This window comes from Pogona vitticeps, chromosome 5, assembly GCF_051106095.1.
Source record: "Pogona vitticeps strain Pit_001003342236 chromosome 5, PviZW2.1, whole genome shotgun sequence".
Taxonomy (NCBI): domain Eukaryota; kingdom Metazoa; phylum Chordata; class Lepidosauria; order Squamata; family Agamidae; genus Pogona; species Pogona vitticeps.
Window position 1 is genome coordinate 8,086,102 of NC_135787.1, and position 15,891 is coordinate 8,101,992.

At 44.8% G+C, this 15,891-nt stretch overlaps 1 protein-coding gene across 1 annotated transcript in view; it reads left to right on the forward strand.

The window, feature by feature from the left end:
- The window catches only part of ADAMTS3 (ADAM metallopeptidase with thrombospondin type 1 motif 3), a 135,793-nt gene that overhangs the window by 11,967 nt on the left and 107,935 nt on the right, over positions 1–15,891 (forward strand). The window contains exon 3 of the mRNA XM_073002096.2: positions 1,425–1,819. Coding sequence (XP_072858197.2) covers positions 1,425–1,819 — 395 coding nt within the window. The remainder of the gene's footprint in view (positions 1–1,424; positions 1,820–15,891) is intronic.

The window sequence follows — 15,891 nt, forward strand, 5'->3', positions numbered from 1 at the left end:
CTCTGCTGGCCAGGAACTCTGGGAGTTGAAGTCCAAGAACATCTGGAGGCCCAAGGTTGAGGACCACTGCTCTAAGGAGAATGGGGCAATTTTACTGTGCTTTGAAGGGCTCTTCCCAACACCCCTTGGTCATCCAGATTTTTATCTTTTTGTTGTTGTTGTTGTTGTTGTTGTTGTTAAAAATGGTGTCCACTGCATGGTGCAAGAGCTGGCTGGATAGCTCAGTGGCTTAGGTCTCTGGCTAAAGTGGTTGGGAGTTCAATTCCCCACTGTGCTTCCTGGGAGGACTGCCAGCCTGTATAGCCATGGGGAAACCCCCATGAAGGGAATGGGGGCACCCCCAGAAGAAGGGGGTGGTAAACCACTTCTGAGTACTGTCTACCTAGAAAACCCTTGAAAGTGTTGCCATAAGTCAGAATTGTCTTGATGGCACATGACTGTTGTTGTTGTTGTTGTTGTTGTTGTTGTTGTTGTTGTTGTTGTTGTTATTACATTGTGCAAGGAGGAGGGGGGGTTCCAGTCTCTCACCCATTTTTGTAAGAAAAAGATTGGGGTGGGAGATTTAGCCCTCAAAGATGGACATGTGCAGCCCCCTCCGGACTCCAGTGCGACCCGTCGTATTCAGTGCATATTGTAGCAGCTACCATACTGAACCATAATGATCTGTGTTTGGGCTCCCACTTTGTAGAATTACAATTGTTCCTTTCCACCCTCTTAAAATACCACAAGGAGATTTATTGGGCTAAGCCATGATATTGCTGGGAGCTGAGAGTGAGCGGAGGGTGAACGAACAAGCCGATAGTTCTGCAAGGAGAAGCAGTGGTGTGTAGCGGTTAGAGCGCTGGATGGGGACATGGGAGATCTAGTTGAAGTCCTCCCCTGTTGCATGAAACTCACACAGTGATCCTGGGATTGTCTCTCACACACACACACACTCAGCCAGACCTGTTGCCCAGGACTGTTGTGAGAATACAGTGGGGAGAGGAGTTGAGGGGAAAGGTGTCCTAAATGTGTAACTAATAAGCTAGCAAGATAACTTGAGTTATCAATGGAGCCTCCGTGGTCAGGAAGAGTGGATCTTTTAATGCCCCTTTCTTAGAGGCAAGCCATGTAAATGGAATTTGTTGCTTACATCCTGTCTATGGGGCTTTCCCATAACTCGGGGCCAGTGTGAGAAACAATATTCTGAATCAGAGGGCCTTTGGTGTCACTCAACACAGTTCTTCTTATTTGGGACACCAACACCCAGAATCCTCAGCATGAACATCGACAGCAGTTGTTCTGATTGGGGGATTCTGGCATATGTAGTCCTCAAAAGTGAGTTCTACACGTTCCGGATTGATTCTGTTTGTTCAGATAGGCATAGCACAGACACATCTAAATTTTTGTATCTTTCTCTCCCACCCTTTTGTTTTTTTGAGCAGAAACACCCCAAAATAGGCTCAAGCACCATGTGATAGCAATTCCAATCAGCACCCGGGCAGATGGAAGTTACATCTCCAGCCTTATTTCCTCAAGTTATTCAAGAAGGACCGCAAGGGACTTATCGCCGAGTCCCAAACAACTGTATTTTAACGTCTCGGCTTTTGGAAGGGAATTCCATCTGCGGCTGAGACCTAACACCCGTCTAATAGCTCCTGGGGCAGTGGTGGAGTGGTATAAAGATTCTGTGGAAGCCAAAAATGGAACTAGCGGTCAGACTGAAACCATCATGGACACGGTGTGGAAAAAGGAATCTCTGTGGACCAACTGTGCCTATGTTGGAGATCTTGTGGATATTCCAGGAGCTTCGGTCGCTGTTAGCAACTGCGATGGTCTGGTAAGATGAATTTAATTCCGGATTGTTACTCTCTGTCTCTCTTGATCCCCGCTGCTTACTGATTTAGAATTCACTGGTGAAAATACCAGTAGGCTGATAAGGGAGGTTCCAGGAGGAAGAATACATCTGATTGAAAAATAAAATGATTTTTAAAAGGAGTTTACTTTTATTTTTACACAGGTTGGGCTTTACACAAAATTCTTTTTCCTGAACCGGACCAAGGTCTTCGAAAAGTTACTTTTGTGGGGCTATAATACTGAGGTGCCCCTTGATGGCATGTTTTGCTGGCAGCTGCCTCTTTGGTTTAGCCTCGTGGCTCATAGGATCTTTTCAAAGGGACTGGTTTGTTTTGTTTTTTCTTAAAAGGAGACCAAGATATTGATTGTTGAGAAAACTGGAATGGCAACAGCAGTCTTGTCTCTGAAATGGTCATTGTGAAGATGAGTGAAATAAGGAATTTAAGTATAAAGTCCTATTCCAGTGGCTGGGTTAACATGAATGATTATATCCAACATCAGATCCATCAAACGTTATCTCAAATATTATAGTAATACCCCTGTCCAGCTGGTGCCTTCTAAATTTTTTGGACTACAACTCCCATCATGCCTAGTTAACAGAGCTAGGATTATGGGTGGTGAAACCCAGAACATCTGGAGGTCATCAGATTGGAGAAAGCCAAATCAGTGTAAAGAACAGCATAGCATTGTGTGTCCCATCATGAAAAACTGCTTGTTGTTGATATGGAAAGTATACACAAATCCATACTAATATCTGGTATGCAAAATTTTAAGGAAAGCTCTCATTTCTGTCAAGTTGTGCTACCTCTCCCAAGGACGCATAGGGACAGATCACTTTTGTTTTAGCATAAACTAGGCCTACTTCAGGTAGAATCTCCTATGCACAAGACTCAATGAAAGGATTAACAGTAGTACACAAAAACTACTGGTGGATCATATCCAGTGTAAAAAAGGAGCAGTGGATGATACTTTTGCTGAGGCATCAAACCACCACATCCATCATTGCCTTCCAGTGGCCCAATAAAGTCATCCACCTCTGCATTTTTGGTTTTACCTACAGACTACACAACTATGCTACTGTTTCAGATGTCCAAATCTACTTCTAGCCAATCATTTTCAGTGGTTCTTGCCAGATCTGGCTAAACCCCAACCAAGACTTGCAGTTAAGAACCGTGGGCTTCTCACACCTCTTCCTCTTTCTCATGATTGGGAGAAGACAATGTTCGAGTTGTCTCCAGTCTTTCAGTGACTGGAGATAATCAAGACGTTCTTTCCTTGCAGAATATAGTGTTGGAGGAGGGGTGGGGCATGGGGAGGTTATTTAAATGAATTTCCTCAGAAATAAGTAGTGATTCATTCTCTCTCTCTCTCTCTCTCTCTCACTCTCACTCTCACTCTCACTCACTCACTCACACACACACACACACACACACACACACACACACGATTGAAAGAATCCCGGTGTTTGTTTCTCAGGCTGCTAAGTAGACAACACACTTTTTGGCAGAATTTGCTGGCTCATTATCTTTTGACCTGCATTCTGTTTTCTTCCCTTACCTGTATTGCAAGGTGTCTGTGTCTACCAGAGAGAGAGAGACTCTTTAAGACAACAAATGAGATTGAACTAGATTTAGCTTAATGGATGCAATTAGTGGCACAGACTGAGATGGGAGAGAAAAAGGCACGTGTGGCTGGCCGACCAAGATATTTCTGAGAGATCCGATGCTTAAGGTGAAACACTAGGACTATATCTACACTACACAGAAGTAGTTGTCCGATACCATTTAACCATTGGGGCTCCTTCCTTCCCATGGTACCCTGTCATTTGTCCTTTGGCAAGATGCTTGGAAACCTCATGGATCTGGTGCACTCCCTTGAAATATAGTAGACATTTACAAGGATGTCAACAAACAATAGATCTCAGGATTCTATGAGATGGAACAAAGGCAGCTAAAGGGGTATCAAATCTAAGCCTATAAATCATACCTTTTTTGGGGGGGGGGGGGATGGTTCTAAACCTCCTTGACACTGGCCAGCTCAACCGGCCAATGTGGCCAGCTGTGTTTCAAACTGCTGCAAACTGTGGGGTAGAGATCATCCTTGGCTGCTTTCAAGCCTTAGCAAACGATAGAAGGATTTCACAGTGACAAATGGTAGTCACAAGGAATCACCTAGCATGCAGGTTTGTGTGACAATGAGTTCCTTTTTTGTGTGTATGGGTGCCTCCTGAACAGGTGCATGTGTTGATTCTGCTCTCAGAGAGAAGAACTTTCAGAATCTTTTAGAGAAGCTCACACATTGGTACAAATCTCTCTGGTTTCTTCTGCCCCAAAGGATGGGGTTGTGCTTTTTTAGAACTCTACTGCAGAGACAAAAAGTGGTGTAAACTTTGTTGAGTTGTCGTGCATTCAGTCTTGGCTCATAGGTTTGTTTGTGGTGGTTCAGTGATGAAGTGGAGTTTCAAGGATTCAGTGCCAAGTGGTTTTCAGTTCTGGACACCACGCTTCAAGAAGGATGCTAACGAATTGGAACAAGTTCAGAGGAGGGTGACACAGGAGATGAAGCCACCAATCTCCCCTTTATGCTTCCCTGTTTCAGCTCCACTGCTGTCCTCAGAGGCATTGCAGGCTGCGATGGGGAGTGGATTGTCCCAATGTTAATATATTATTGGAAGCTAAGTTTTAATACAAAGTATTTTCAGCCAAGTCAGTCTTGAGTGGGCAATCACAGAATCATAGAAAGAGTTGGAAGAGGCCTATAAGGCCATCAAGTCCAACCAACTGCTCAAGGGAACCAACTGCTCAATCAAAGCACATCTAACAGATCTAACAGATGATATCCTGGTTAGCGAGCTAACTAGGTGTGGGCTGGATAGAACAAGTGTCAGGTGGATACACAATTGACCAAAGAATCGTACTCAGAGGGTGATGATTAATGAATGGGTCCTTCTCTAACTGGGAGGAGGTCACAAGTGGGGTACCCCAAGGCTCAGTCCTGGGCCCGGTGCTCTTCAATATTTTTTATTCATGACTTGGATGAGGGAGTGCAGGGAATGCTTGTCAAATTTGCAGATGACACAACATTGGGTGGAATGGCTAATACCCTAGAAGACAGAAACAAAATTCAAAATGACCTTGATAGGATGGAACACTGGGCCAAAAACAACAGAATGGAATTGAACAGGGATAAGTGCAAAGTACTGCACCTCAGAAAAAGAAAACAAACACACAGTTACAAGATGGGGGATACCTGGCTCAGCAAAACAGTGAGTGAGAGGGATCTTGGAATTGTCGTAGATCACAAGCTAAATAAGAGCCAATAATGTGATGTGCCTACAAAAAAGGCAAATGCTATTTTAGGCTGCATTAATAGAAGTATAGTTTCCAAATCCTGCGAGTGGTCCCCCTCTATTCAGCTCTGGTTAGGCCTCACCTTGAGTATTGTGTCCAATTCTGGACACCACGCTTCAAGAAGGATGCTAACAAATCAGAACAAGTTCAGAGGAGGGTGACAACGATGATCAGGGGGCTGGAACCAAGCCTTATGAGGAAAGGCTGAAAGAACTGGGCATGTTTAGCCTTGAGAAAAGAAGACTGAGGGGAGGTAGGATAGCACTTTTCAAATACTTGTAAGACTGCCATATAGAGGAGGGGCAAGATCTGTTCTCTATCATCCCAGAGTGCAGAGCATGCCACAATGGGCTCAAGTTAAAGGAAGCTAGATTTTGGTTGAATATCAGGAAAAACTTCCTAACTGTTAGAGTAGTACAACAGTGGAACCATTTACCTTGGGAGTTGGTGATTCCTCCAACACTGGAGGCATTCAAGAAAAACTTAGATAATCACCTGACAGATATGCTTTGATTGTATTCCTGCGTTGAGCAGGGTGTTGGACTTGATGGTCTTGTAGGCCCCTTCCAACTTCACTTTTCTATGATTTCTATGGTTGACTGACTTTCTCTTGAATGTCTCCAGTGTTGGAACACTCACCACATCCCCAAGTAATTGGTTCCGTTGTTGTGCTGCTCTGACAGTTAGGATGTTTTTCTTGATATTCAGTTGAAATCCGGCTTCCTGTAGCTTGAGCCTCTTATTATATTTCTGGACTCTGGAATTATCAAGAACAGATCCTGCCTCTCCTCTGTATGATTACCTTTCAAGTATTTGAAATGTGCTATCCTATCTCCTTCTCAGTGTTTCTCAAGGCTAAACATGGCCAGTTCTTTTGGTCTTTCTTCATAGGACTTGGTTTCCATTCTGATCATCCTTGTTGCCTTCCTCTGAACTTCCAGCCCCTGTCAAGGAGGCCCAGTGAGGAACTGAACTCCGAAACTCTGGTTCCACATCCAGATAAACCACAGTTCTAGACAGATTAACAGATTAAGATTCAGAAAGCCTGGGTTACTGTCTTTACGTAGGTCATGGAATCGTTAGCATGTTGGTTCCTAGTAGCAAAGTCAACTGTTTCTAAAGAACTTTTGATGAAAAAAACACAAGACAGCTTCAGTTACCAACCAGAGATGAAATAATTAATATTTAACATATTTCCGCAAAGCACTTTTAAATCTTTCCTAATACAAGCTGTCTAGATTTCAAACTAGTAGCAAATCAAAAGAAGTCTCCAAAGTTTCTACAAGTCGCAATGGGTTGTGCAAGTCTCAATGGAAAGCATTGTGGTTAGCATTCTGCTGAGAAAGTCAGTGTAACATACTGGTTACGGTGGATGAGATGCAAAGCAGGAAGTCTCTAATATTGGGGTGCTCACCTGCTCCCAAGGTCATTGGTTCCATTGTTGTACTGCTCTAACAGTTAGGAATTTTTTTTCCTGATATTCAGTTGAAATCTGGCTTCCTGTAACTTAAGTCTATTATTACTGGTCCTGTAGGTCCTTTAGCTTTACAAAACAAACTAGTCTGGTTGAAGAAAAAAAAAATGGCTTCAAGCAGGTTTGGGGTATGGTTCCACATGTCTTTTTTGTCTCTCTATGGGGGAATGGCTATGAAGATTGTCGTGAGAAATGCTTGAACCTGGGAAGGTTCACTGCTGATAGCTTGAACATATTCTTGACCGTAAGAGCCATTTAGCAATGGAACAGCTTACCTTGGAATGTTTTAGACTGTGTTTGGTTGGAGACAGATGGAGTGGCTACTTGTTAGAAATGCTGGAGCTGTGGATTATTGCATTCGTAGGGGGTTGGAGTACGTGAACCCTGAGCCTTAGAGATGGGCACGAAATTGGGCTTGTTGCATGGACGGTTTAGGGAAGCACGCGGTCACGAATCAAAGTGAATCGCTGACATTTTACGTAGTTGGTGTTTTATATGGTTTTGTTTCTCCTGCCCAGAAAGCCCGCTGTCACGGGCCCCGACACCTACATTACTACGTTAATGGGTCTGTTTCTCACCTTTGCCACATTGCCACTGCCCAGCTGAGTTGGACATCTGTGGCCTACCGCCTGCCCCAGTGCTTCGTGGGAGGCTTAAGGTCTTCTTTAAAGTGTGGTTTTGCTGCCCATTGGGCTGTATATAGGCAACCCTCAAAGAACCACACTACCCTGTGCCTCCCAAGGAAACACTGGGGCAGGAGGTTGGCCCAGACACCCTACTGTCCTTCTCGGCTGGGCAGCGCAGCCGTGGCAAAGGGGAGGAGGGGGCCCAGAGCAAGCAAGGTAGGTGCTGGGGCCCATGGGGGAGGGCATGGGGTGGAAAACCCATGAAAATATCAGCCCACACTGAACAAACCATGAACCGGTTCATTTTTTTAAAAAAATCATCACGGTTCGTGGTTTGGGGATACCGACGAACCATCACGAACTGCCGTTGTGCTGGTTCGTGCCCACCTCTATGAGATTCCTTCCAAACCAATTCTGCAATGATGTTATGATTCTGCATTAACTGGAGGAATAGTTGGTGATGGACTGCTGGTACAGGAGATCGGGGAATTTGTGTGTGTGTGTGTGTGTACACAATTCCTCGAGTACACCAGCCTGTATAAATGGTGGCCAAACATCTTACATGTCAGTCTGACACTGTGTGGGGGTGGGGGTGTCTTTGTCTTCCTCTCCTCCTCTCTTTCTTGGATTTTGCGCATCCAGCATGACAGCTGTGGACGCTGAACCGAAGCTGCTCTAATTCTTTCCTTGATTGTTCAGGTCAGCCTCAGTGATCTCGGCAGCCTTAACTGAACCCACCCCTCTGCAGCACTGAGCCGCTTTTTTCCATAGGTGTATGATGTTGGAAAGCAATCTCCAGTCCTTGCTTCAAACTCGCTCGCAAGATTCCAGACTCTGTGTTACAACTGGTAAAAAATGCTGCACAAGTCTGTTTTTTCTTCTTCTTGCTCCCTTGTGTTGATTTATGCAAGTTGCTTAATCCGCATGCTGATCTTGTCACTGGGGTTTCTCTACGCATGCCGTCTTTGCTTGAGCAATACCTTGGAATGAGAAAGTGGATTCTTGGAAGCAACGATACATTTGGGAATCTCCTAATGGAGAAAACCAGCCCTGTCTTGAAGAAGACATAAAGCAGAAGGGCGGCTGAGGTGAGGTGAGAGAAAATGAGGGTCAAACAACAGGCAGGAGCATCAGAGAGAGAAAAAAAGGATCTGGAAGAATGGAAATGCAGATGACCAGTTCATAATATACGTTTACACTTGTCCTCGCACACCAGGAGACACTTTTGTGAGTGATTCATAACATTGATATGACAGAATAATTGGTTTGGAAGAGTTCCTTTGGGGGGCTGTTCCTTGGACCTATCTTCTAAGCCAAACTTTTGGACTTCTATCTCCTTCCAACGTCCGCTCCCTGTGGACTTGGAAACGTTCTGGAGCTCCGGGCTGTGGTTTCAGCAAAATGAATTTGCTGCAGTCTACCGACGGAAGACGTTGTTTTAAAAACAGAATAACAATGGCATTTGCTTCTGTTGGAGAGAAACCGATGGCTCGTGGCCTCCTTTGATCCCAGCCCAGAGGTAAATGAGTACAACTAAACACTGTGGCTGGAGTTACCATTTCCACCCACGTAGCAGATGAAGAAGACATCCTCCATGCCCACCACAAGTGGGTAATTTTGGTCCGTCTCTCCTTCTCAGCCCTCGCTGACCTGCCATCTCCTTCCTGCCATGCCTGTTTCTTCCTACGCTTGGAAGTGGTCCCTTGGTCTGCATGGCCAAATCCACCTCCCTTTCTTTTCTTCTTTTAAAAAAAATATGCTCCTCTTTGGTTTGGTTTTGAAGAATTCTTCTAAGGAATTGCTGACGGCTGCTTTTTCCTCTGGTGACTCCCGGATACGAAAGGCTGTCTTGGGGAAGAAGCATTCCTGCCCTTTCCCCCCGAATATTAGTTTATCCTAGTGGTGGTAAAAGCTGGCTCTCAGTAGTTTAGGTATCTGGGTGCAGAGCCCAAGGTTGCGAGATCTATTCCCCGTTCTGCCTCCTAGGGGAAAAGACAGCCTGTGTAGCCTTGGGCAAGCTGCACACTCTCAGGTTGTCCCCAGAAGAAAGGACTGGTAAAACCACTTTTGTGTATTTTCTACCTAGGAAACCATGAAAAGGGTCACCATAAGTTGTAATTGACTTGATGGGCACATTACGTGTATTAAGTGATTTACCATGATGATGATGATGATGATGATGATGATGATGATGATGATGATGAACTACTCCCAAGTACATTATACCTAGAAAATCCTGAAAAGGGTCTCCATAAGTCAGAACTGGCTTGATGACGTGCAATTATTATTTACTACTATTATAAGGAACTGTTAGGATTCATCCAGAATGGTCTGCTAAATTATGCTCAGTTTTCTTCTCATTGATGGTGACGAATGTTTCATATTGTAGCATGTGAACACTCTTGCATCCACTACGCTGCTTGTAAAGAAAGTCAGCCTTATTCCTTGAAAACAATAATGTGTCAATGGTTGAAATCCTGTTGGCGTAAATTTACACCGCACAAGCCAGAGGATGTCACCATTTGGCTACAGATATTTGAAATTTAATTACATTTAAAACTTTCTATCCTTTCCTTCAGCTCCTAAGGCTCCCTTGGGATCCGTTATGCCCTTGGGAAGGCTGTGGAAGCTTCAGGATGGGGAGGGAGGTCTTTAATATTGAACAAGCCATGGGATCTTGACCATCAGCAGGGAACTGGTGGTCATTTTCCAGTGTCCTGATCATTCAAGTTGCCTTCCTCTGAACTTGTTCCAGTTTGTCAGCATCTTTCTTAAAGTGTGGTGGTCCATACTCTTTTTGTTGTTGGCCAGGCCCTCCTGTCTTCCACTGCCTCCCGGAGTTGGGTCAAATTCGTATTGGCCGCTTCCACGGCACTGTCCAACCATCTCGTCCTCTGTCGTCCCCTTCTCCTCTTGCCTTCACACTTTCCCAACATCAGGGTCTTTTCCAGGGAGTCTTCTCATCTCAACCAGTACTCTAGCTTAAGCGAAACCAGTGCTGAATGGGGAGGGACTAACCCCTCACATGCTTTGGCGACTATACTTCTGTTAATGCAGCCTATAATAGCATTTCCTTTTTGAGACACTGTTGGCTTGTATTCAGCAACAGTTCCAGAATCCTTTTCTCTTACTGTATGGCTGAGCCAATTATCCCCCATCTTGTAACTGTGCCCGCAAGATTGCTTTGCCCCCTGAAGGTGATGAACTTGGCACTTATCCCTGTTAAATTAAATTCTCTTGGTTTTAGCCCAGTACTTGACCCCATCAAGACCTTTTTGAATCTTGTTCCTGTCTTCCAGGATATTAGCAGTTCCACCCCATTTTGTGTCATTTGCAAATTTGATAAGCATTCCCTTTATGCCCTCTAAATCATTAACAAAAATGGACTGAGCCTTGTGGAATCCCACTTATTACCTCCTCCTAGTTTGAGAAGGAGCCATTGATTAACAAAGGGTGCAGGATCAGAACTGGTCACTAGAGAGAACCAAAGAGCATTTCTGTGTGTTTCTCTGGACTATTAATGGCAACCGAACATGTTGATTACATGTAACACAACAAATTACATGTGCAATCAGAGCAACAGTGGTTTTGACAGCAACTTGTTTGCTGAGAAGCAATGTGTGATGTTAAGTCCCTAACATCTGAATTTTTGGTGGGATGCAAGAGAGGAAGATTTGAGAACCATTTTGCCTAGCTCGCGTGGCCAAGATTCTAGTGCATGAACATGGCACCTTAATATGACAAAAAAGAACTATTCTGATAAACTATAGTTCTCCTCTTACATCCTTTATAGTCCTATATTTTGATCATTATTTTTTTCCAGGCCAAACTTCTCAGTATGGGATCCATCCTGGTTAGAGAGCTGGCGCAGCTTGTCTGCTGCATGCCCCTCTTTTGCAGTGGCAACCCTGGATCCAGATGAGCCGCGTAGTGCAAGCCATGTGTCCCCACTCTTATTAATTGGATAGCACATCATCATCATCATAAATGAAGATCCTCTTCTTTTACCCTATACTACTGTGCTGATTAAAACAAATTGTGCTCATATTTCCCCTGCCCCCTCTGTTATATAGTTCATCTTCAGAAATAATAGATTTTCCAAAGGGGGTGCATTTCCCTCTTCCTGTGCTTCCAGGATTTGTGTGGTCATAGGAAAAACTGAATAGACACATACAAGGGTTGGCGTTTCGTTTGCATTCCCGAAGCCAAGCAGCAGAAACCGTAGTGTCCTTTCAGTGGGTGAAGACAGCAAGTTGCTGTCAATTCACTTTCCCGAATCCAGCGCAAGAACCCACTGGCAACGTGTGTCGGATTGTGGCTGGAAGGAAATTGACACGTTGTGCCAGTGTCTTTGCTAAATGCACGGTGACTGCTGTTATCAGGGGAAACTTGGAGTAGATGTCTGTAAGAAATTTGTTCCATCAAATTTGGGGTGGTTGGGATGGGGTGTTTGTTTTTAGGGATTTGCCCTCTCTGTCTGTACCTGTCAGAACCAAAAACAGAAAGAGATGCAATCTGGAAGTCCACATGCATCCAGATTCGCAGCGCATTCTGGACAAGTAAGAAGGAAATGCAGGAAGAGTGCACAAATGTGGAAAATGTGCAAAATCAGCACAAATGTTCCTAAGGTTTTCATGCACATCCTTTAGAGCAGTAGTTCCCAAGCTTTTTCAAATTGCAACCCTCTTTTATAACAGCCAGTTAACCTGCAACATACATACATAAAAGGGCATTTCCAGTGGGGTGAAGTCATCCCTTCTCAAAACGTAGAGGTTTCTTTCTTCCCCAAACGGCCTGTTTCTCGTACATAATTGCCGAACTGGCAGTTCGTGTTTAGTTAGACTGACAATCACACAGCTGATCTGTTGTTTTGGGACCCCACCCTCTCTGGCGAGTGCCCACTCAGAGGCAATGCCTGGAGGAAGTGGGGTAGGGAAGTCATGGTGCGGCTTTTGAGCGGGCATCCACTAGCAGCAGCGAGTTGCCAAATTGCGGATCAGCTGTACAGCCATCACACGAACTGACGTAGACCACCAAAGTGGCAGTTTGTGCCCATCTCTAGGTGGCGCTGTGGGTTAAACCACAGAAGCCTCTGTGCTGCAAGGTCAGAAGACCAGCAGTCGTAAGATTGAATCCATGTGACGGACTGAGCTCCCGTCGCTTCTCCCAGCTCCTGCCAACCTAGCAGTTCAAAAGCATGCAAAAATGCGAGTCAATAAATAGGTACCACCTCAGTGGGAAGGCCACGGCGTTCTGTATCTAGTTGCGCTGGCCACGTGACCACGGAAACTGGCTATGGAGAAACGCTGGCTCTACGGCTTGAAGACGAGGATGAGCACTGCCCCCTAGATACCCCCAACGGCTTTTCCACAGCCAGTTTTAGACTGCCAACTCCTTGAGAGCAGAGATTGGCTGATGTTGCTGATGTAATGCTGTTAAGAGTCTCATACACATTGATTGATTCGTCACAGTATGAATAAAATAATAATCAAAATGCTTAGGTGCATTCATGGTATGGTTCTGTGTGAGTGCGTGCATATGTATCCTGAGTTACATCTCCCTGAATTCCCTCGGTGGCATAGCCAGAGTGGATTCTGGGAAGCGTAGTTTGAAAAAAAAAAACATGTACACCTCTCATCAAAATCATACCAGCCTTGACAAAAACTCCCAAATTTTTTTGGTTCCACCCTGTAATTTTTTTTCCTTTTATTTTTCTTCCTCTTCATCTGTTGCTTGCCGTTTGAACGGTTTCGCAGCAAAAGCTGTTTGTTGTCAGTGCCTGTGGCTCCTTTTAATTTTTTTTAAAATAATAATAATAATAATAATAACGCTCTGCCTTTTAAAAAGCTCCGTCAGCACACACCTACATGAAAAGCTACGGTGGGTGAGAGTCGCCAGGACGATTTTGTCCGTGGAGTGTGGTTCTCCGCCAAAGAGTAACAAGGCCTCAATTATGAGAAACAAGCCGTTTTAAATATTGCAGCCGTCGGCCTCGAACTTGGAGGCCAGCCCTGGCTGCGGATTAGGAAAATGAGTGTTGCAAAGACCGATGCCTTTTTTAAAACATCAAGCTCGGCATCTTCTCGTACCTGCCTCGGTGCTTCCAAGCAGGATGGAATTTTTGCTTCTCTTGGCCTTGCAGAACATCCAGCAATTTTGGAGCTGGACTGGATAAGTCGGGACCTGGCCTGCTCCGTTTTCTGTGTGCTTAGTTGGAGACCATCGGAAAACAGCAGGGAGTTGTGATTTGATGCACACGTTCCTAGGACTGATTCCACTGAATTCAAGGGACTTTTGTGTTCACCCGATCTGTCCCTCTTCCTTCTTTTGGCTTATTTCAGGGGCTACGTTTTACTAGCACTTTACAAAGATAATTATTTTATTGACTACAGCTCCCAGAATCCCCAGTGACCAAATTGGCTGGGGGAGTCTGGAAGTTGTAGTCTACTCTTCAGCTTCATACCATCCTTCATACCATCCTCCGCTGTGATACCTGCAGGGGTAGCAACAGTGTGAAACTGGCCTTCAACATCTCCCCCGTATACGGCTTCTAGTCCTCAAGCAACCTCAATCCAGATGCTATTCGCATCATGTGCACTCTACATAAGTGACTGAGCAAATGCTCTCCTGCCCTGTTTGAAGGTTTCAGGGAGTAAAGTTGAGACTTCCTGCATTTAAAGTCTGTGCTCTGCCAAGGAACCATGATTCTTCCCCTGGATGGATCTGATCACAGGACCTGATGCGGTCTCTCTTAGCTTGGTGTGCCGTCTTTGTGATGAAGCTCACTTCCTCTCTTCCTTACATAGTTTAGGATTATTTGAAATGTACTGACAGAGTGTAGCAGCAAAACGTGAAGTGTATACTCATTCTAAAGACCGGCAGAAAAGTGAACTGAAACTGCACTATTAACTGACGGAATCCATTTGTGTATGGTATAGGTAGGGGAGATATTCTTTTAATTTATTTATAGACACCCTAGAGTGGCTTTCCAGGTCTCCCTCTTTAACTAAATTGGAAGAACAAGAAGAAGCAGGATGTAAGGAAGCTTAAGAGTACCAACCTGCATGTAGAACTGGAAAAGGTACAAAGGGGGAAACATCTGGGCTAGCTGCCTACCCTTGTATCTCCAGAGTGCAAATTAGTTGCTCCACACATTGATGCTCTGTTCGAACAATTTAAGCTTTATAATGAGCTGATCTGAAGCCTTCGAAAAACTGATGTTCTGAGGTAGAGTGGAGCTGGAATGGGGCTCCACTGGGAATGCAGAGTAGAATTTGCCGATGTGTCATGCAAGATAAATAATGCTGATTCGGTGTCTTCAATTCAGAGGATGCTACTGCCTTTGTTAGGGGTGCTATAGCCTTCTGGCTAGTTCAGGGCCCCCAGGTGTGTATTTGTGTCAGGGAAAAGACAACATGTGAAAGCTGACTTTTCTAAGGTCTGCCTTGGAACGAGGAAGCCGTGTTTTTGCTGGTCCTTTCCAGCATATTTTTCTCCCTCCTTTTCCAGGAATGCTTGAAGTTAGAGGCAGCCAGGGCTCCAGTCCATCTGGAAGTGATTACTTTGACCTGGAAATTCTTATTTCAACAAGCCACTGCTTATGATGATTGACCAATGGTTGATTATATGCTTACATTCGCTCCTCTCCGTATTGTTGCTTTGTATCTCTTGGAGTTCGACCAAGCCGTTGAGGAACTTCTAGAGCAAAGGGGGTCAACTGAAGTCCCTCTTGTTGAATAGATTTTGGAAAGGAAAGGAAAGTAGACAGCAAAAGCTAATATGGTAGAAGTAGGTGAGCTTTCTTAGCCTCTGTTTGGGTTGGGGCTGGCTGTTATGAGAAAATACAGGGAATGCTTGGAAAAGGTGACCTTTTCCCAGAAAGGGGAAGTAGATTGCTCCAAGATTCAGTGCCCCACAGTGGCCGCCAACACTGATGGCTTAAAAAGAGGATTAAAACTTATTTGTGGATAAAACGTCTTGACTGCTGGCTGCAGGATTCTGGAGTCTGTGGTTCAAATCCAGAGCCTGGCTAGTCCCTAGCACGAGTAGGGCTGCATGTCTTCCTTCGTCCAGATCTGTCTTGCTTGAGATACATATCTGACATAGTTCTCTCTGTGTCAAAGTTTAAACCACTCCACCAAACAGAAAGGCCAGGGAAAGAGCGAAACATTTTAAGAGGTTCTTAGGCTGTTTGACATTTGGTGCACGCTTTGTGGAATGCACTTTTCCCCTCTCTCCCTTGGGTGGCAGGGAAGCCATAGTAAGCCTGGCTTCCTGAAAAAGGGGGTGGCTTGGGAAGAGGTGAGGGTGGGGTGGAGGACTGATTAATTTCAGAAAAGTGAAGTGGAACAAGTGGGTGGTGATTGGATGCTTTTTAGGTATGCGTCTTGGAACTAGCGTTGAATCACACCTTCTGTCCTTGGAGATCTATACCGTGCGTACAAAAGAAAGAAAGAAGAAAGACCCAAGCAAAACAGTATTGTCCAGGCAGTCGGACAAGTAATTTTCCTTCTGGGTTTCTGCTTGTGTTACCAAAGGTGGCAGCTGGTTCTTGAATTTCTGTCTTCCTGACGGCATCATGTCCAGGTATTAAAACATGCTAGAG